Consider the following 20,424-nt stretch of genomic DNA (forward strand, 5'->3'; position numbering starts at 1 on the left):
GACATTCCTTCTGCGTATTAAACCTCTTAGAGGAAAAACTACTTACAAAGATAGGAGGAAGACCACTGTTCCCTGCAGGTTAACCAGAACGGCGAGGGTCCTCCAGGAGCGGATGAAGTATCCCAACAGGGCATACTGGGCGATGCCAACCGCGAAGAAGAGGCCACCGATCGATCCTAATTCAGGGAAGAGACGCCTGTTACTGGAGACGGCACCCTCCCCGTCACCTTCTCCAACCCAAGTCACAAGCCAATGCCTTCCTTGGGAGACATCAACAGGAAAGAAAATCCTACGCAAATATTGAGTATCAGATGATAAAAGTGGAAGAGAGGCCAGCAAGTTAGTGGAAAAAGAGGAAGGACAGGTGAAAAATATGAATGACATGTGGTCAAGATGACTTGTAAGGGTTTGTCCAAATGCCTTCTGCATTGAAGGCTGTGTTGACATCTGCCTGAGCATGTGCTGAAGCTTAGACGATGTTTTCCTGGATGGTGGTAAGGTTTTTAGGTCATGAGATGATTGCAGCAGTGGGACTTCATCTTATCACAGGGCTGTGCCTCAAATCCTTATTTTAAATCACAGGCTACTCCTCAGCTCTCCCAACTGCCCTTCCCTACTTCATTTATTATCACCAGATATATGACATTTTCTATTTGTTTCTTGTCTGTCTCCATGACACATGGATTTTCGCCAGCACCCTGATGGAAAAAAATCAACCATGGGATTATTAAAAAAAAAAAAATCCTACGTTTTTTGAAATAAATGCTGAGACGGGAAGTAGGCCCACTAGCTTTGCTCAATATACTTGTGAATTTATACCTCGGACACACTTTTTATAATTACTACCATCACCATCGGTAGCGGTAATAGCTACTATTTATCGTGTATTAATAAATGTATTACATACATTGTCCTACAAAGCAGGTGGCATTGTGGACCATGCACAAAGAGGAAGCAGCACAGAGAGGTTGGATGCCACTGCTAGGGCACGGAGCTGTGCACAGCATGCCTGAGACCATACCCCGATCTGCCTGACTACAGAGCCTGTGATGCTATACCAATCCTCTCTCTCCGCCCTTCTGGGGAGAAGCAGGCTTCTGGGGGCAATCCACAGCAATGGAGCGATCTTGTTACAAGACTTCTCTACGACGATCCCATAAAAGAAATGTTTACTTGGATTCTTGCCCACAGGCTTTCATTTTCTAGCAATGATGACTTGTAGGCTCTGTGCCCTGGTGAGGAAAGGGGGGAAGAAGGGAGAGCCGACACAGCACCTTCAGCGTGTTCTGAGCATGTGGTCAGATAAGTAAGGGAGTGGGGACGCCATGATTTCCCTGGAAACTTAAGATAATCAATAGCTATTACAGGTTCATTACAGTGTATCAGACAGCACCTGGCTTGCAAGAGTAAGACTTTCTGTCCTTGCTCAGAACAGCTCCGAGCACTTGGTATCCACGGACAACAAGGTAGGTGAAAGGAAGACAGCCCACAAAATGGGACTGTTTTAGAGGGGCTGAGTTCAGACCCCAGTTCTGCCACTTGCTGTTGTGCGACCTTGGGCAAATCACTAAACGTCTCTGAGCCTCACTTTCCTCATCGGTAAAACAGAAATAATACTACCTACCTCAAAGAGTAGTTGTTAGCTTCAGATGGAATAATGCACGCTATGCAAATGTTAGCTATACTATCCTGCTGTGACACAGGTATAGCCCTTGACATCTATTAACACCCCCCCCCCCGCCCCAAACAAAGCCATCTGGAAGCCTCCTGTGGGGAGTATCTGCTACAAAATATTGTCTACCTAGCACTGTGTCTAATTCCAAGAATATTCCTTCCCTCTTCTGGAGAGCGGACCTCTCTTTACTTCATCCCTGTGGTTCAAGTGGGGGCTGACCATCCTGGTCCCCCTCACTGCAGTGACCCCTGCTGGGCCAGTCGAGCTCTTACCCAGGATTATTTTTTAAGTAGGCTCTACACCCGACGTGGGGCTTGAACTCACAACCTCAAGACCTGGAGTCGCATGCTTCACTGATTTTAAATACTGTACTTGGTGGTGAAACCTGAGAGCTATAGGGTCTTACCCAGGATTTTAAATACTGTACTTGGTGGTGAAACCTGAGAGCTATAGGGTCCCATCCGTGACTGTACAGCAGAAGCTTCTCAGGGAGGATGGGGGGCAGAGACGAGGAGCATCTGACTTCCTGGTTCCAGGCATCTCTGAGGCCTGGCTTGGGTATATTATCCAAATAATTTCCCTTTATATGCAGATGTTCAGCAGAGTTGAGTCTCCATTACTTACGATCGGTAAGAGTTGGTATCAATTGGGTATGATGGACAAGAGGAAATGATTCCAAGGGGTCTAGTTTAATGGCCTTAAAGACTGTGATGACCATGCACAGAGGTGCTGGAAGATGGAAAATGCAGGCGAAAGAAAGCAGTATTTTTATTTGAGGGTCCAACTGACATTCATATCTAATGTCCAGCAAGAAGCTGCACGTGTATGCCTGGAAATGACAATGGAGATAAGGTGTGGAGATGTAGGTGTGGTAAGGCTCTAGGTATTTGGTTAAAAAAATTAATGAAAAAAAATGAACACTTCCAATCACCATTTTTGCATCTTGTAATTCTGGAGTACCATACTGGTGGTTTTATAACTGTTTGTGGGCCGTTAAATATTTATCCCAGTTTTCAGATTTCTTTTCTGTTTAAGTAATTTTCAAGCCTGCTATTTTTGCTCCGTTTGAACCAGTAAAAGCCAAATTTTGGCAGGTGAGACTTCATTTTTTTGTAAAGGGTGCCAGCGAACCACCCAGTTTTCAAGCAAAGCCACGAGGTCCCCCCGATTCCTTTCTTTCCCCACTCCGATCCTTCAGCAAGTCATTGTCCCACCAAAATCCAGCTCAAATGGACCTCCTCGCTGCTCCTCTCCCCGCACCTGTCTATGCCTGCATCACGTTTCGCGGGCCAACCACAACCACCTCCCGAATGACCCCTCAATTCCTCCTCTTGTCCCTCAACAGTCCATTCTCCACACCTCTGCCAGAGGCGTCTTCCTGTATCCTATGTGATCCTACCGCTCCACTATTTCATTCGCCCGCTGACTTCTCACTGCACTTTGAATACAAACAAATTTCTCATTTGGCCTAGCGCGGGGCCTATGTCATCTGGTCCCTCCAGCGTGTCTCTCCCCGGCCCACGGAATCAGTATTTAATAAAATACAGTAAGAAGGTGCCGGGGGAGGCGTGTCTAGGATCTATGTCTGCGCCATTTTTCAGTTTAAGGTGAAAACAGTTAACGCCCTTCTGAGGAAACAGACCCTCTCAGAACTATCTGGAGACAATCTGTGAGGATAGGAGGCAAGCTCCGGCCCCAGGGGAGACTTTCTACAGAGCAATATGAATACAATGACTCATTCAAGGTCATACAGAACAAACTCTGGAACACAAATCTAATGGTTAGATAGTCCCAAGTCCAAGTGCATTTTTGGACTCTGGGGTTAAACTGGTACCCAACAGGGTTTTCTGGGGCAGCTCACTATCTGCGTTATGTACACGGAGTGAAGCAGTACCTGCGAGCGCCCAGTAGGCGGTGCCCACACATTCGTTCAGCAGGACAAAGGCCACCAGTGACATTCCTCCGTTCATCACACCCACCAGGAAGCGAGTTATTGCAAAGAACTCATAGGAGGGGGAAAACCCATTTGCAACGGCAAATAAGATGTCAAGAGCAAAACCTAGAATAAGAGGAACAGCGGTCAACAATCCAGACACAAGACAGCATTTGAGCAAAGTAACAAATTATACTCATTACATTTGGAAAGATAAATCTTTGTAAGCTTAAATTTTCTGAGCCGTGCTCTTTTAAAACTGTAAAAGGAAACTGTAAAGAAAAACCGAAGTTTTTCTTTCTTCGTTACAAGTGGATATCTGTCCATCACGCACCATTGTTATTCACAATAACGCTGGAAATGGAAAAATCCCACCTCAGACTCAGCTTGTCAAGAGAACTCCACCGAGTCTTACACAACACAGTTGAACTGAACCGACACACAAGATATAAGGAAATGGATCCAGCACGCTGGTTCCATCTCTGTTCTCCTTAGAACCATGGTATAAATTAGAATTCAGGAGGTGCCGAAAGCACCATCATCTCTGAAAAGCTTAACTGCAAATACATGGCCTTCCTCAGGTATGCTGCTGGTCCTTTTAACACGCTTTGCCAGAAGCAACTCTGGCTGCGGTGTGGCCTCCTGCCAGTGTAATAAAAATCAGTTCTGTATCCACATGGCAATTTCCTGAGAACCTTAAGGAAAGAGTCCCCTTGTTATTTCCCTGAGAACCTTCAGGAAATAAGTCCTCCTAGTCAGTTCATGAACAGTCTAACACGTTACCTGTGAGATAGACTTTTTTCCTCCCGAAGCGATCTGAAAGCTGACCAAAAGAGATAACTCCCACGAACACACCACTGAAGAAGAAAGAGCTTGCTGCGCTGACTTTGTACGATCTGTTGGCAATTAAAAACCACTAGGGGAAGAAAAAACAAAAGGGACACTGAGATCACAGAAAAGACGGATGGACGGAGTTAGCTATTAAAAAAAAGAAGAAAAAAAAACACAACAGACGTACAACCAAAACTTGAACACTGGAAATTGTCTACTGCATGACTCATTACTAGCCAGGATTTGGTAGGTCATCTACCTTGGATAATATCCAAGATTTTGTCATCAGAAACGCTAGAATTCATTATTATAATGTGCTGCCACAATACTGTATACACATCTTATCACAACACTGAATACGGTATGAGGGCTACTTTTATATATGCATTTGGTGGCTACGTCCCTCTTCTTAAGCCCTTTTTTTTTTTTAAGTTTATTTGTTTATTTTGAGAGACAGAACATGTGCATGTGGGAGGGGCAGAGAGAGAGGAAGAGAGAATCTTAAGCAGGTTCCGCACTGCCAGCATGGAGCCCAATTTGGGGCTCAAACTCAAGAACTGAGAGATCTTGACCTGAGCTGAAATCAGGAGTTGGATGCTTAACCTACTGAGCCACCCAGGTGCCCCCATACAATAGAACATTATGCAACCTTAAAAGGGAAGGAGATTTTGACAAGCTACGACAGAGATGAACCTTAACCTTATGCTAAGTGAAATAAGCAAAAAAAAAAAAAAAAAAAAAAAAAAAAAAAAAAAAAAAGACAAATATTGTAAGAACTTATTTATGCCTGTAATATTGTGATTTATAGTAAGAAACATATATTTGGTCTTCGTCCCCTATTCCTAGCACACAGTTCCTAAAAACCCTTGTAATTTCCTACAGAAATATTTAGTAGTTTTGTTCCCAGTTCCTGAAATAATTTCAGAGCAATAAAGGAGAAATGGGTGTCCTTTGTTGTTTTAACAGCCTCTTTCAACCACACCTGAGTTTAATAAGATCACTTTTGGAAAGCTCCTGGTTGGGGGCTCGTAGCCAGGGGAACCCTCCCCTATCTCCCACCCCCGCCTCCGGGAGGGGGTGAGGGACTGGAATTGCCGATGGCCAATAATTTAATCAGTTACGCCTACATAATGACACCTCCCCAAAAACCCAAAGGGACAGGGGTTCGAAAAGCTTCTCAGCTGGTGAACACGTGGAGGAGCTGGGAGAGTGGTGCCCTGGGAGGGCACAGGAGCCTGCGCCCCTTCCCACTACCTTGTCCCGGGCATCTCTTCCATCAGGCTGTTCCCGAGTTATATCCCTTGGAATAAACCAGTGATCTGGTAAGATGTCTTCCTGAGTTCCGTGAGCCGCTCTGGCCAATTAATCTCTCCCGAGGAGGACATTGCAGGGACCTCTGATTTCCGGTGGACCAGAAGCCCAGGAAACGAAGCAGACTCGCATCTGGCGTCTGAAGGTGGCGGCAGGGTGAGCCTTGTGGAATCAGTGGGAATCAGTGGAATCTGATGCTACCTCCAGGTGGATGGTGTCAGACCTGAGTCGAGTTGTAGGACATCCAGCCGGTGAGGCGGAGCTGTGTGACGTGGGAACCTGCCTCACCTGCCCCCACAAACCCTACCTCACGCATCTGGCGGCCAGAAGGGTCCATGGTGAAGTAGTTGACAGTAAAGGAGGCACAGGGGGAAGGTTTTTCCTTCACCTGGAGTAGTCAAAGCCAGAGACGGAAAGTCAAATAAGGGTTGCCAGGGGCCGGGCGAATGGGGAGTTACTGTTTAATGGGAACAGGTTTTCAGTTTGGAATGATAGAAAAGTTCTCGAGATGGACGGTGGTGACGGTTGCATGACATGTGTATACTTAACACCACTGCACCCTCAAAACGGCTGAAGTGTTAACATTTTATGTTATTTTACCACAATAAAAAAAAAACAAACCTTGAGTACTATTATCTTGTGGTCTAGGGAAACTTATGAACTTAAAGAGAAGGCAATCACCCCTGCTTAAAATGCTATTATATGAAACCCTGTCGGCTGCTGTGTAAGGTGATGTTTGGTTATAGAGGTAAAAGTGAACCTGCATCACAGAGACAGAGAAGCAGGAAATGCTTCTCTCTCCCCTTCGCCGCCCCCTCTCCTGGAGTCCCCGAAGACAGGCTTAGGAAGAGCCCCAACACGCAAGAAGCAGCCCCCCTCGGCTGTCCCTTTGCCTCTTGGACCTCCCTTCCCACGCTCTGACAAGCAGTCCTCAAGGCTCAGAGCACATCTGACTTCTCTCTTCTTGTATGGCGATGGTGAAGTTCTTGACCACACAGCTTCTGGACATCATCTCTGTGCAGCAACAATAACAAAATTCATAGCAGTGATGACAATAATATTCCCTGGAAAATAAACAAGGGTAACTCCTCCTCACTAATGCTGGACTCGACTTCTGAATTCCCCGGTTCTTCAGATGCAGTTCTTAACGAGGTTAGTGAACTGGTTTTCCCAGGCTCTTGTGGATGAGAAATCGCAGACTAGGGTGTCACTGCTTTTAGAAAAAGCAATCAGGAATTACTGCTCCTGGTGGCAGTCATGATTCAAATAAGAGGGAAGGAAGCAGTGTGACAAATATCTGTGATATGTTCTAGACAGGTTTCCACTCGGGTATTCAACAAATATTTGATTAGTTTCTACTGAAGGTTGACAACTACACTAAACACTGGGAACACAGATGTGAGTACGCTGGACATGGTCCCTTCCCAAATGGACGGTCAGTGCCAGTGGAATAAACACACAGGGACAGACTAGGAGGGCAGCTCTTCAAATCAGGTAATCAGGGAAGGCTTCTCTAGGGTGGTGATGTTTGGACCTGAATGATGAGAAGTGACCACTCTGGAAAGCCGTTCAGGGAACATGAGAAGAAGTGCCCCTACCCTAAGGTGAAGGTCCAGCAGTGCGCCTCCAGCAAGTGCTATGATGAGGCCAGACAGGTGCATGGGTGTCAGACCACACAGGGCCCTGGGCCACGGAAGGAGCCGGATTACTCTAGTGCAAAGGGAAGGTGTTGGATTACTGGAATTCTGTTTCCAAGGATCACTCTTAGAGAATGCATTACAACAGAGCAAAGTGGGAGTGGGGAGGCTAGTGCATTAGCTCAGGAGACCATGGTGGCCTGGATGAGGGCAGAAGCGATGGGGATGGAGAATTACAAGGACTCGTGACGGATTCCGAAGGCAGAAGTGGCAGGCCTTCCTGATGGATGACACAGGGTGGGGGACGGAGAATCAAGGGCTTCACCTAAGTCGTTACCTTTGGCCACTCTGTGGATGACCTTTATGGAGGTGGAGAAGGTGGCAAGCGGGGACCAGGTATGTGGCGGGAAAGAAAGAACTCTGTTTGGCTTGCTGAGGTTGGGATGCCCATAAAACATCCAAGTGGCGATGCCGAGCAGAAATCTGGACATGAGTCTGGAGCTCCAGGGAGAGGTTATGAGGGTTTGAGAACCTATAGAGAGGGAAGAGGCTCAGGACTGGGGCCCAGGACACCCCCATGTTCAGAGGCCGAGGAGAAGAATGCCCATTATAGCAAACTCACAAGTAGGACTCAGAGACGTAGCAAGAAAACAGGGTGGAATGTGGTGTCGGAAACGCTACAAGAGGAAATTGGATGTGGGGAGGAAGGGGTGGTCAAGCGCGTGGAATGCTGCTTTAGAGGTCAGGTGAGATAAGCACAGGGACATGCAGTTATATTTAGAAACAAATGGACACTTCAAAATAGCAATTGCGGTGAAGAGTGAATGGAAGCCACACTGGAGAAGGACGAGGAATTGCTGGCAGCAGTTCTGTACAGAATGGTTTCCAGAAGTTTTGGCTGTGAAGAGGAAGCAAGAAATGGGACAGTGTGGGGACAGGTATGTGGGACAGATTATTGGCTTGTTTTCTTTTAACATGGGTGCATCCTGATGACAGTGAGTCAGCAGAGAAGATATCCCTGCAGAAGAAAAATATCTGGAAAAGCAGGAAGGGATGGGCTTGAGGGTACAGAGCGGAGAGGTTAACCGTTCACAGAAGCCGGGAGATGTCGCGGTAAAGGGAGCCAGAGAGGAAAGGCAGAATGTGGACTCAGAAGCAGGCAGTGAAGAAACCCCTGCCTGATTGCTTCATTTCTTTTTCAGTGAAATATCAAGTGAGGCCACTAGCCGAAGGAGAGTAGAAGTGGGGGAAGGGGGCATTTCAAGTTTCAGGAGGACTATGACGGGCTCCTCTGAGGAAAGGGACGTGACCCTTTCAAGGGAAATGTTGCAGGAGACTGCCACGCCATGGTGAATATACACTTGAGCTGTGTAGTTACCAATTTTGTGAGGAGGATGTTGGGAGTTAAGCTTACACAGAGTCGGGGACTTCTCAGGAGAATTACAAAGAGAGAGAGGCACCAGGGCGCTGTGGGGATTCACAAAAGAGTGATTAGTATAATACTGGAATATATGCTGTTTAAGGAGAAAAGCAGGCATAGGGGATTGTGGGTAGAGAAATAAATGCCCTGACCAGAAAAATCCCCTACGTCATTAACCTCCCTGTACTTCCCATTCTTGCCCTGACTGAAGCTTGGTGGTCCCCTGCAGAAATCACTCAGTGAACCGGATCCCTCTCAACTGGAGCCTGCTTTTCCTTTTCCACCCATGGACCTGAGAGCCTGGGATGGGAGAAGATGACCAAACTTCAAAATCATCAACTCACCTGAAGATCACATTACCAGATGGCGTAATCCACTACCCTTCTAGAGCTGACAGAGATGCTAGCTTGTTTTGAACAGTAGCCACTTTCCCTCTGTTCCATAGTAATAGCATGTTTACTGGGCATATGGCTACCCAGATTGAAGACTAATGTCCCAACCTCTCTCACAATTAGGTATGACACGTTATCAAGTTCTGCACAATGAATGCAAACAGAAGCACCATGTGGCAACTTCCAGGACTTTGTCTTAGGAGATGGGTGATTTACCCTTTGCCCCTTCTTCCTTTCTATCCCACTACTCAGAATGTCCATAGGGAAGCTGGGGCTCTATCTGAGGCCATGATGAAGAGGGCCACAAATTAAGGATGGTGAAGTCAAAAGCTGAAGGAGCCTAGGTCCCTGAGAACACTGGGGTAGGGCCCAGGCATTGGCATATTTTTTAAGTTCTCCAGATGATTCTCCTAGGCAATCAGGTTAAGAACCCCCATCCTAGACCTAGTCATCTTTAATAGCTGTATCACCTCTAAAACCTTGACTTTGAACATCTTACTCACTCTCCTTCTACCCCCTTCTCTTCCAACTCACTTCCCCCAGTACCCTGCTCCAAACATTCTTGAAGCTCTTTAAGACCCCAGTCACCACACTCTACAGTAACTGTAGAGTGACTCAGTATGGCCTGAGTCAGCAAAAGAGATTCAATCATAGTAAGAAGCTCTGATTTAAAGATCTGTAAAGGGTAAAATATATTGTAAAGTTCACATGAAAGAGTTCTGGAAGCTGAAGGATAAGCTCTATTTTGTAAAACAAATTAGTTATTTTGGATTACAGATAGTTCTACTGTAGAATTTTCAATTCATGAGGAATGTCTATGGTGGCATTTTTCTAGGTTGAAAAAGAAATCCAATATTACATACCCTGTTGGCCTAGAAAAGAAAGGACCATATTTGTCACAGGGATATCCCTTCTACAATGGCCAATAAACAAGACCTCATTGTATTGATTTTTAATATCCTGAAGTTCAAACAACTTCTTTTTATATTTTTTAAGTTGTTGGTATTTGCTTTGGTGTTTTTATGCCTTTAAAATGTGGTCTTCACCTTTGGTCCTGATTATCCCATACTTCGATTTTTACTAGTCTGTTTCTTTGACCAAGGTGTTCAAGCTCATACTGATCTGTTTTGTGCTTAATTAAGAAGTGGCTAATCTGCCTTCTCAATAATCAACTGTTCTGTTGATCACATTTGTAGAACTCAAATCCACCAAGAAGGCCATAATAACCATTCTTCCAACAACTGGAAAGCTGTCAGCTTGGATGACAGTTTTAGGATGAAGTAGCCCACAAGATGCGTGACCAGCAAATTCCAAATTCTGATTCTCAGTTTCATGTGTGAAAGTAATTTCCAGTAATTCTTCTTCATGTCAATGCTGGCTGGGGTAATGCACTTCCTTAGTTCTCCTGTAATACGTTCAGGAATGGATAAAAAAAAAAACCTAAAGGCATTGTCAAATTATATAAAAAAAAAAAAAAGCAAATTATGGGTGCCTGGGTGGCCTAGTCGGCTGAGCATCCAGCTGTTGGTTTCAGCTCAGGTCATGATCTCACGGTTTGTGGGATCGAGCCCCACATTGGGCTCTGCGCCGACACCATGGAGCCTGCTTGGGTTTTTTTCTGTGTCTCTCTCTGTTTCTTTTTCTGCCCCTCCCATGCTTGTGCTCTGTCTCTCTCTCTCAAAATAAACCAATGTAAAAAAAAAAAATTAAAAAATTAAAAAAAAAAAAAAGCAAATTAAAGCATACAAAACTGAAACCCAGGAAAACTCCTTGACAGATCTAGGTAAACTGGGCATGGTTGATTTAGAAATGTCAATTCAGGGACTTAGGACAATGTGTTTACAACCAGCTTTCCATATGCACCACTCCCTAACACATGAGATTTTGGTTTGTTTTGTTTCCAACTTTTAAAACTTTTCAAATATACTTTATTTATCACATACCTACTATGTGATCTAAAGAGTTCTGTTTTGTCAAAGCTCAGACAAGACACACTAGGACCGTGATCCCTATAGTATTCAAGAAGATTGTACTGGTGTAAGGTTTTGGAAAGAGGTCACTCACCAGACTCGACTCAATTGCTAGCATGTTTTCTTATCCCTTTGGCCAATACTTAAACCAAGGTAAAATCCAAACCAGGATATCACCAGGTCATTGCAAACTAAACTATAATAAACCTAAATATGGTAACCATTATATTCTCAAAGAGTGTGTTTTTTATGAGGCATACATGTATAAATGTATAAGTCACTCAAATCCTTAACTGGCTAGAGAGTACTGGAGGGATGACTCTCATTATTTTAAGCGACAAGTCAAATTCCAAAGCTAGAATGTTCTTTTTTGTACAATTCATTTCAAACTGAAAAACCACTCACAAGTTGAAAAACCTGGAAATCTTCTGAAAGAAGAGAAAGACAAGATATTTTCAGTCTTTCAGGATGACCTAGATAAATCCATTTCCGTCTTATAACCAACATCTGTATTTTTGTTCATATGCTTACCAAAATCATTGAGTTCATCAGCTGGGCATTTATTATACTGTATTTTCAAAAAGGATTTGAGGGGGCTAGCACTAAAAATGTGGGCAAAATCATTCACCCATCTAAAGAAAGTAGCCCGGAGGGAAAATCAGACACCAGCAGCAGGTGCCTCAGACATAAAAGGCGAAAGGAACATAAATATGGTGAATACTGGCGTGGTACAGAGCCAGGTGCCATGCAGAGCCATCCAGCTCTTAAGAATGAAAAAAAGGCAAGAAAATAGAAGTGAAGAGTGTTGACTATTGACTGGGTAGCAGGGAAAGATCCAGGAAGATTTTTAATATCTGGATTCTTATTGCTTAGAGGCTTAGAATAAGATGTCACTTCCTGTAAAGGGTAAGTATTATGTGTGTCAAGAAAAGGTGTTTTAGCTGTAACACAGAGATTGGAATAGACCCATCAAAGGTCATTATGGTGATCCAAGCCAGCCAGGATGGGGTGGGGGCCTCAGAGAAGAAAATGGATTCAAGATGGAAACAGAGATTTGGGTTGAGCCATCCATAAACAGCTATTATATGACACCAGGAGATCAATCACAGATTGAGTGAAGCTGGAAGATGACTTTTTAAAAATTTTTTTACTTTACATAGTGAGGAGGGGGAAAGGAAAAGGGAGAGAGAGAATCCCAAGCAGCCTCCATGCCCAGCGTGGAGCCCGACGTGGGGCTCAAACTCACGAACGGTGAGATCATGACCTGAGCCGAAATCAAGAGCTGGACACTCAACCAACTGAGCCACCCAGGCATGCCTAGAGAGAAGATGAGTTTTAAAAGAAGTAACAAAATGTATTTTTAGCATCTCCCTTGAAATCATCAGACCTTAAGCTTTCTGGAAATGTCACAAGTCAATTCAGTCCTTTTTTCTGACATGGCAGAAATAGGATAATCTAAAAAAATTAATTATTGCTTCGAAATGGACTGCATGCTTATACAATCCTAAAAGTAAAATTAATGTCCAAGTAATGACAACTGCGTATCAAAGATATATCAAATGGAAAGGCACAGCACCTTATAACCAGATAATTAACAACTAACCAACTTTTGCATAATACTCTCCCCTTATCCCAACAACCACCTTTTAGAATTACGTATTTATTATTATTATTCTTAATTATTCCCATTTGACAGATGATGCAGCTGCAGCTCAAACATGATCACACTAGAGTAAGCCTTGGGGACTGTACCTGATGCTGACATCGGTCTCAAAACCTCCTTCTTTGAGTACTCTATACTCGAATTAGTTAACTAGGACAACTGTGGGGCTAAATCAATGAAATAACACTATATTTAAGTGTGTTAAATCCCAAGCACAGAAATTCCCATATACCAGGGAAAGAGTTTCTATTTCTTAACCCTTAGCATGTGTTCCATCCAGGAAGCTATGAAAAAAAAATCAACGATATTAGAACCAACACTAGAAACATGTAGGTTTTTGTGGCTCAGGGTAACAGAATCAGGGGCTCCTGGAAAGGAGAGGGCAAAGGGAGAAAAGGAAGGTCCTGTGTCAGATATGAAGTTAAGGTCACACGACCCACGGGTGTGAGGAACATGAGAAGGCTCAGAGTGAGGAGAACAGAATAACATACTTAAAAATCAACCTCCAGGGGCACCTGGGTGGCTCAGCCGGTTAAGCGTCTGACTTCAGCTCAGGTCATGATCTCAAGGCTTGTGAGTTCGAGCCCCATGTTGAGCTCACTGCTGTAAGCACAGAGGCTGCTTCAGATCTTCTGTCCCCCCACCCTCTCTCTCTACCCTTACACTGCTTGGGCTCTCTCTCAAAAATAAATAAATCTTAAAAAAAATAAATCAATCAACTTCCAAAGTGTTTTTGAGGGTGGGCAGGGGAGGGATTTATCTCATTCCATGGTGCATGTTTTAAATACAAATACTTAAAATGTCTGTATATTTTTAAAATATTTTACACTTTTTAAGTAATCTCTATACCCAATGTGGGGCTCGAACCCCAAACTCCAAGATCAAAAGTTGCATGCACCACTGATCAAGCCAGCCAGGTGCCCCCAAATTTCTATACATTTTTTAAGTTTATTTTTTATTTATTTTGGGTGAGAGAGAGAGGAGAGAGCGCATGCGCAAGCAGGGGAGGGGCAGAGAGAGAGGGAGAGAGAGACTCCCAAGCAGGCTCCACGCTGGCAGCCTAGAGCCTGATGCGGTGCTCAAACTCATGAACTGTGAGATTCATGACCTGAGCCAAAACCAAGAGTCAGACGCTCAACCGACAGAGCCACCCAGGTGCCCCCCAATTTCTGTATTTTTAAATGAACTTTTATCATGTACTCTTTGACATCCTCATATACCCACATGACACAAAGGAGCTTTTTCGCTAGCTTGCTTTTTCCCTCTGCTGAACAGCCCCATGCTACCTCACCCCTCCGTACAGCACTAGAACACATTATAAGATGCTTCCAAAAATCGGTCAGGGCTATCAGGAGACGAATAAGCAAGAAGAGACCCTCTTAACTCTGAGAACTGAGTCACACACCCAGCCTCGGCCCTGGGCAACTTCTCACCGGCTCTGTCAATGCACAAATTTGTCTTGTCTCTGCTTTGGTTTTTTTTCCTATGATCTGAACTGCCCGCTCCTCCCCCTTCTATTGTAGGGTGACATTCCACGGAATGAGGGTTGAGAAACATGCTGTAGCCATAGACAACTCTAATGGAAGGGACAACACATTATGTAAACAAAAATCCTTTAGCCTAAGCTCTTCCAAGCAGGGGGTCATTTCCCTTCCCTAAGGAGGCTGTGCGTGCCTGTCCTCGTCTTGGCCCTCAGCGGTGAAAACGAATAATCCCTCACTCACATGTGAATAATACAGAGCCACTGCCCTGCAGGGCCCATGGAGGGCACGGCTCCCCACAGGGAAACAAACGTTCATCACTCGACTTTGCGTGAAGCCTGGCACCTCCAGGAACTGATTGCCCCCTCCCAGTACAGCCCTCCCCCGCTCACCCCAGCCCCCCTCGTCCCTGGTGGGCTCCTGTTCACCCTTCACGGCCCTGCCTGGTCCACCGAGTGGGTCCATCTCCCTCCCTACTTTGGCTTCAAGTATGATGTTTGGTGAATTACACATTTCCTTGTCTCTCGCGTAGGATGCCGTGAGCTTCTTACAGCCCTATTTGCGTCTAAGTGCTTACCTGTCAGGACCAGCACTAATTAAATATATGCTGAATTATTCATGCAACAAGAGTGAATGATGTGGGTTACAGGCATCTTCATATACAATATCTCGATGTCACGACTTCAAGGATTGAGTTGTGCCTTTATGGACAGGCAGGGCAGGAACGGCCTTACCAGTCACCCAGGGGCCACTGAGTGGCGCTCTCGTGACAGGAAGGGAGAGGGAGATCTGGAATCAGAGGGGTCTCCTATAGGACACAGAGAATACTTTGGCTTTATCGTTAGCCTCTACATTAATGAGAAAGAAAACTATGGAGGAAAAAAAAATTCCCAAATGATGGCAGTTTTCTGCCTAGAAAGGCAAAGTCTGTTCCATTGAAACACGCTTCCCAAAGCCTGCTTTGGGTGAGCACTGTGAGCGGTCCACAAATACCTGCACTGAGAGAAGCGTGGAGGGTCTGCGGGGGGGGAAGAATGCTGCCATGAACAACCCACAGACCATCAGTGAACCCGCAAGCCAGGCAGGGGCCGTGGCAGGTCTCAGAGTCACGTCCAAGCCCCTTGCCTGGCTTCTGTGTCTCTTGGAAAGGTGAACTTGTTCACAAGCTTGGTGTCCACCACGAGCCCCGACTCGGACTTCCCCAGAGGGGGAACAGACCCCCCCCCCCAACCGTGGCACAGCCTACCTTCTACTCCCAGCAGTCCTGGCAGGCTAGCCAGAATGGGCAGACAAGACTGGGCATGTGTTTTCTGTTTTCTGACAGAGCTGTTTGTCACTGGAAGTCCCGCTTTAGGGAAAATCAAGTCATATTAGAAGTGCCGTAGCCCTACCCAGACTCTCGGCTTGTCAGCAGCTTCCCTGACACGCCTGCAGGACATCCCTCAGGGCTCTGCACAGTGCTGGTTACGGTGGCTCCGTAGAAGATTCTGGATTCTCTGCTACCAAGTCCAACCAAATTTCAGCCCTCCGCCGTCCTGTATGTCCCATAAAAATATTTACAGCCTCGTGCAGGAAAATCTCACTTCAGTAGAAAATGCGGTAACAGAGGCCTCCAGTGATTTGGGAGTACTTGGCCAGGGTATTTCAGGAACAGTTTCATGGTGATTAACTAACTTGCTTCATTTCAATGTAGTTGTCACTCTGAATTACCACTTAATGGGTGAAGTGTGCAGGCTATAACAATCAGTAGTGCAGGCATAAGGAAACAAGACATTAAAAAAAAAAAATTAGCCCCTAAAGCAATTATTGTAGTGAATTTTTCAAATAGTTTTAATACTCGGTCCTTTGACCCGAGGGTATGGCTTGGGGAAAATATATTAATCTCAAGATAATAATCAGTCAATTTCAGTTCTTCGATATCTACAATGATATTAAAGATTTCAACCTTACTCTTTTCGGTTGCAAACATTAATTAAGCATGATAATTGTGTGTCTCTGTGATATTTGGTACTTTCTGAATGAGTCAGAGCTCAGGGAATAATTTGAATACAGCAGACAGCAATTTGCTACATAAATTCACCCCAATGCCTATTAGCTCATTGTGAAATAGTCAAAGCTCCTAGATTAGAGGGGTTCTTTTCTGCATTAATACCAAGTTAATCACATCTACGTAACCTTTTATTCACCCTTCCCCAAACCTTCCATGAATAACTTCTGTAAGCCCTGACCTGAATGGAATAAGGTACCGGGTGGGAGTTTTAAAGTACGTATTTTGAATACCGTCTCCTGAAACGATAGAGCTCTACAGGCTCCATCCTGGTATTTATTTTCAGGGGGATTAGGTGAGAGGTGAACAGGCTTTATGCTTGTTTTTTTTTAACCAAATACCAAATTTGGTTATTTTACACCAAATAATTTCCATCAGAACCATACAGCATCTATATACCACAAACCTGCATCTTAAGGGTATTTACCAACTACTGGGTAAGTCACTTACTGGGTAAGTCACTACTGGGTAAGTTCAGGTGCCAGTTTCAATGCTACCCCCCTGGAGATTTGGAGGAGCAACTGTAGGAAAGCCTACAGAGGCCATTAAAATGGACTGCATGCTGACAGTCAGTGCAAGGTGTGCTTGGGGACCGCATCCACTGAAATAAAGATGACCTCATCTGGGGGCGCAGAGACCAGCAGCTCCTAAAGGGGTGCTGGCGAGGGTGCGGCTGCGGTCGCCATCCTGCCCTCCACTAGTGGCCCCGGCTGCTCCATCAGCCTAGTTCTCTCTGTTCTTCCCTCTGCTGCTGCTTCTCTGCTGACTCTTGTCATTTTGGTAGCAGCGGCAAGAAACCTGGAAGCTGCCCATAGCACCCTCTTCGAACCACCCCCGGGACTTGGAACGCCACCCACACAGGGCTCCGATGTCCGGGGCGGAAGGAGAGTGTGGGAATTCACACGAGACGCCCACGGCCCAAGCGGTGGGCAGGAGGGCATGCAGCCTGCACACTCTATTTGCACCTCAAAATAAAAGGGAAAACATGAGATCTGCACTAAAAATGCAAAGCAGAGAGTGTCCTCTCAGGTCCGCCTGAATATAGCCGGAGGAGAGAGGTGTGTGGTACCATCCACACGAGGGCAGCCGGCCGCTGAGTCTAGATGCAGGTGGACCCCCGAGGAGCAGGGAGACTGTCGCTCGTTTGACTTAATTCTCCTTCGCTATTTTTTGTTATATCAGGAAACGAGTAAGTTTATTTGGGCTTGACAATTACTGAGGCTTAACTGAATCGTTACTACTTTGACAGTACTTGTGTGATTTATTGTTTTATGTTTTTTGGTGGAGGGGGGGAACCGCTGGCCAGGTTCCTCATGAGATGTTTACAAACATCCTGAGAGTTGTATGATCACCTTGGGGACAGCAAACTCATGAAAGATTTGCAGGTGGGCTGACCCCCTCCTCCCTTTTTTTTTTTTAACATTTTATTTATTTTTGAGAGACAGAGAGAGACAGAGCATGAGCAGGGGAGGGGCAGAAAGAGGGAGACACAGAGTCTGAAGCAGGATGCAGGCTCTGAGCTGTCAGCACAAAGCCTGACATGGGGCTCGAACTCACAAACCGTGAGATCATGCCCTGAGCTAAAGTCGGAAGCTTAACTGACTGAGCCAGCCAGGCGCCCCCTCCCTCTTACCTTCTACCTCAGTCATATGCCACAGTGGAAGGGCCACAGGAATCTGTGGCCCGGCTCCTCCATTTACAGTGTGACACTGAGTGAGTCACCAGCTACTCTGAGCTCACGAATTCTGATATTTTTAATTTGCGAGCCACAATGTAAACGCTATGACTGTCTGCCCTTCTTCCTTAGAATTCACTCTCTCAGAGGCAAATCCAAGCAGGTGACGGGCAGCCCGGGCTCGGTGAGGATTTATTTTGCTTAGCTTTCCACCCAACATGTATCCACCATGCGCCATCGTCCCACAGTCACCTGGCTGACCTTCATTCCCACCAACCCACCGACCCCATACCTCCAGCCACTCTTCCCAGGCAGAGCCAAGCTCCTCCCTCTGTTCCGCATGGAAGTGCTTCTGGGGCTGTGGAGGGCGGCTGGGGGCCATGGGGGTATGGAAGCCCTTGATCTCGCTTCTCTTCACTGACAGCAGCAAAGTACCTAGCTATTTTAAATCCTGAAATGCCAACTGAGAAGACGTTAAACCTAAAGGCTTCTGTCTGTTGAGAAAAAACAAGCCTGAAAATCACTGGAGTAGTGGAAAGAATATGGGCTCATCGAACCCAGACCGGTGACTTATTAAATACGTGATTTAGGGCAAATTCCTTCAACTTTCTGCCCACCAGTTGTTTCGTCTATAGGGTAGCGCTACGGCCAGGACTAACAAAGCAGCACATGGGGAAGGTCTCTGAGAGAGAGAGCCTCTCCCATAAGAGCAAAATAAAGTAGTCACAGTTACCTTCCTCTTCACTCTCCTCTACCCACCGAACCTTATAAAACTCATCTGCACCCACAAACTCTTTGCGTGGAATGGTCTCACTGCAGCAGAGGATTCCGTGAGGACCGTGGAGGACCTCTGTCTCGTTATGCGGCCAGCAATGCCACCTGCACTCCTCCATCAGCAGAGTGGGCAGGCCACGGCCGTCCTTGCAAAGCATCATGAACCCACTCAGGCCGGAAGCAGCCGGTTTAGCATCTGGGATGCCCCAAAGATAACCCGTCCCCATGCGGGATAACCCGTCCACCCCCTGGAGGTGCCCACAGAGCAGCAGTGCAGCAATATCTCCAACTGTGCAGCTGGACAGCCCCACCGCCACCCGCCATTCTGGACACATCTTGGGGCACCTGCTGGAGACCAAGGATCACTGTCTGTGCAGAGAATATTTGTGCAGAATACCTCTGAGGTAGATAACTGACCTCCTGATGGGACGGGAACCTCATGTGTGCCTCTCTATGACGGGAGGAAAGTAGCAGGCATCTATAAATCTATAATGAGAAGACATAATAATCAAGATGGATAGCAGCATATACAGCCAAATACATGCATCTCAGGAATGAGAAAGGACAGGTGAGTAACAGGAAGGAGGGAGACTGGGTGGGGAAGGAGGAGTGAAAGACAAAGAGAAAAACAGGGAAATACATGCAGAGAGAATGAGAGAAACGTCACAGAAAGAGAAAGGCAAGACAGAGACAGTGAGATAGAGACACAGAAAAAGGCAGAGAGGAAGAAATGGGAGGTAAATAACGAGAAAGGCAGAGATGGAGAGAGGTGGGGATAGAGAGAAACAGGTACAGAGAGACAAAATGACAGAGACTGGGAAAAAATAAGGAGAGAAAAGAGAGAGCAAGAGAGAGGGGTGTTGGGGGGGAGGGAGACAGGCACACAGTTCCGGTCTGATGAAGCCAGATGACAAGAGAGACAGTGATTCACAGATGTGCCCCAGTGGTCGTTAGAAGGGGACATGACAGGCAGGTAAGGTGAAGCCATCTTAGCCCATCATCCTTTTTTTTTTCAGAGCTGCTTTAAACATCATCAGCACTTGCTGGGAAAGCTATTTAATCCCATTTCTCCTGCATCTACCAACTCTTTATCTTGGGAGTAGTAGCCCCTGGGACTCCCTTCTTTCCCTATTCAGCCTCCAGTCGAGCACTGTGAAGGGGGTGAGCCACTGGGCACCAGCACGGGAGGTACGCTGGTGACCAGGGCGCCCAATCCTGCTGGCCTGGAGCGTAGTTTCTGACGGCACTCTCCTTCCTTGGCCCATATCAAGGCCTTATCTAGCATCAGGTGAGTAGTAGTTGCCCAAGGAATATTTGCTAATAATGGGGTCCCTCTGATAATATCTGAAAGGGCTCCTAATTATAGATTTCATTAGTATTAATTTAATTCAATTCCATTGAAATGTGCTGAGTGTCTGTGCTGAAGCACGGTGTTGCTATGGTATTTAATTTACTTTAAAGTATGAAGTACATACTTAGGCCAAGCTCCCATTTGGTACCAAGATTATTCTAGTGGAGGCTGTACTGGCCAGTGGTGGTCAGTGGGCCCATTCTCCAGAGCGAGGTCCTGCAAGGACTTTAATCACTGTCTCTATCAGCAATGGTTCCTTTGCTT

The 20,424-nt window shown here is 45.8% G+C and overlaps 1 protein-coding gene across 3 annotated transcripts in view; it reads right to left on the reverse strand.

Annotated features, from left to right (window-relative positions):
* SLC22A15 (solute carrier family 22 member 15) overlaps window positions 1–20,424 on the reverse strand; it is an 81,133-nt gene that overhangs the window by 35,281 nt on the left and 25,428 nt on the right. For all 3 annotated transcript variants that reach the window (XM_047083645.1, XM_047083646.1, XM_047083647.1), the window contains exons 3-5: window positions 4,392–4,524; window positions 3,570–3,734; window positions 47–176 (exon numbers count right to left, since the gene is read on the reverse strand). In XM_047083645.1, the coding sequence (XP_046939601.1) occupies window positions 47–176; window positions 3,570–3,734; window positions 4,392–4,524 (428 nt within the window). The remainder of the gene's footprint in view (window positions 1–46; window positions 177–3,569; window positions 3,735–4,391; window positions 4,525–20,424) is intronic.

Source organism: Lynx rufus, unplaced genomic scaffold, assembly GCF_022079265.1.
Source record: "Lynx rufus isolate CCGP_SWC_20201006 ecotype Redwood Valley unplaced genomic scaffold, mLynRuf1.p SCAF_2, whole genome shotgun sequence".
In the NCBI taxonomy this organism is placed as follows: domain Eukaryota; kingdom Metazoa; phylum Chordata; class Mammalia; order Carnivora; family Felidae; genus Lynx; species Lynx rufus.